This window comes from Sinocyclocheilus rhinocerous, unplaced genomic scaffold, assembly GCF_001515625.1.
Source record: "Sinocyclocheilus rhinocerous isolate Xijiao unplaced genomic scaffold, SAMN03320098_v1.1 C36017154, whole genome shotgun sequence".
Taxonomy (NCBI): Eukaryota; Metazoa; Chordata; class Actinopteri; order Cypriniformes; family Cyprinidae; genus Sinocyclocheilus; species Sinocyclocheilus rhinocerous.
The window spans coordinates 1-764 of record NW_015770672.1 but is presented as its reverse complement, the minus strand read 5'-3'; the positions used below and the strand labels follow the sequence as shown (position 1 = coordinate 764).

Sequence of the window (764 nt, the reverse complement as noted above, 5' to 3'; positions counted from 1 at the left end):
GTGCTACATATGCCAATTTTAATTAGACATGCCACAATAAGGAAGTCAAATGCATTGCAAATGCAGTTTAATAAGATTGCATCTCAATGTTAGGGGTAAGTACCCTTTTTGTGGTAAAAAACAAAACAAAAAGTAATCAGCATGATAATAAGTAGTGAAAGAGTACAGCTGATTGGTTAGTGTAATTTCTTACCACAGATATATTGAGCGAGTGCAGGCTGGCGTACTCAGTGACTTCACATTTGACATCTTTGTCCGTACAGAGCGCCAGAGTGGATTCAATGCCAGCCGTACCGGTGGCGTCCTTCACCGTCTGCAGACCTCGAGCCCAGGCAGACGAGCACACCAGCCACAGGAACGCAAAGACTGCTGTCAGCGCAAAATCCTAGCAGATAGAGGCAGAAAATTATAAACATACACAGAATTTTTCCTTTAAAAGCATCTGCGTTGTGATATACAAATGCATATCTGCCAGTTGCATACTCACAAACATAGGGCCGAAGTCAGAGTCTCGGTACACATGCATGTAGCCCAGATAGACCAGCAGAGCCACCATTGAATAGAGGAAAGCCAAGACGGCCACAGCAACGAAAAACTCCACCGAGGACGATGAGTCTCCTACAAGATGGGTTGCAGGAACTGTGCGGTTGCAAAGAGTGGTGTTGTTCTCCACCAGCAGCTCCTGGTTTAACCTGCAAATGAATGTATAAAAACACAGAGAGAAATGTAGCATTCCATCTCTTGCTCAGCAATGGATCCTCTGC

General features: G+C 44.6%; 1 protein-coding gene across 1 annotated transcript; it reads right to left on the bottom strand.

Moving 5' to 3' along the window:
* Window positions 1-193: 193 nt before the first annotated feature.
* LOC107735381 (synaptoporin-like) lies at window positions 194-733 on the bottom strand (the record flags this gene model as incomplete). The annotated part of the gene is made up of 2 exons (XM_016547081.1): window positions 488-733; window positions 194-385 (listed from the first exon to the last, which is right to left on the bottom strand). Coding segments are annotated over exons 1-2 (438 nt in total), but the record flags the coding sequence as incomplete, so codon positions are not given.
* Window positions 734-764: the final 31 nt, after the last annotated feature.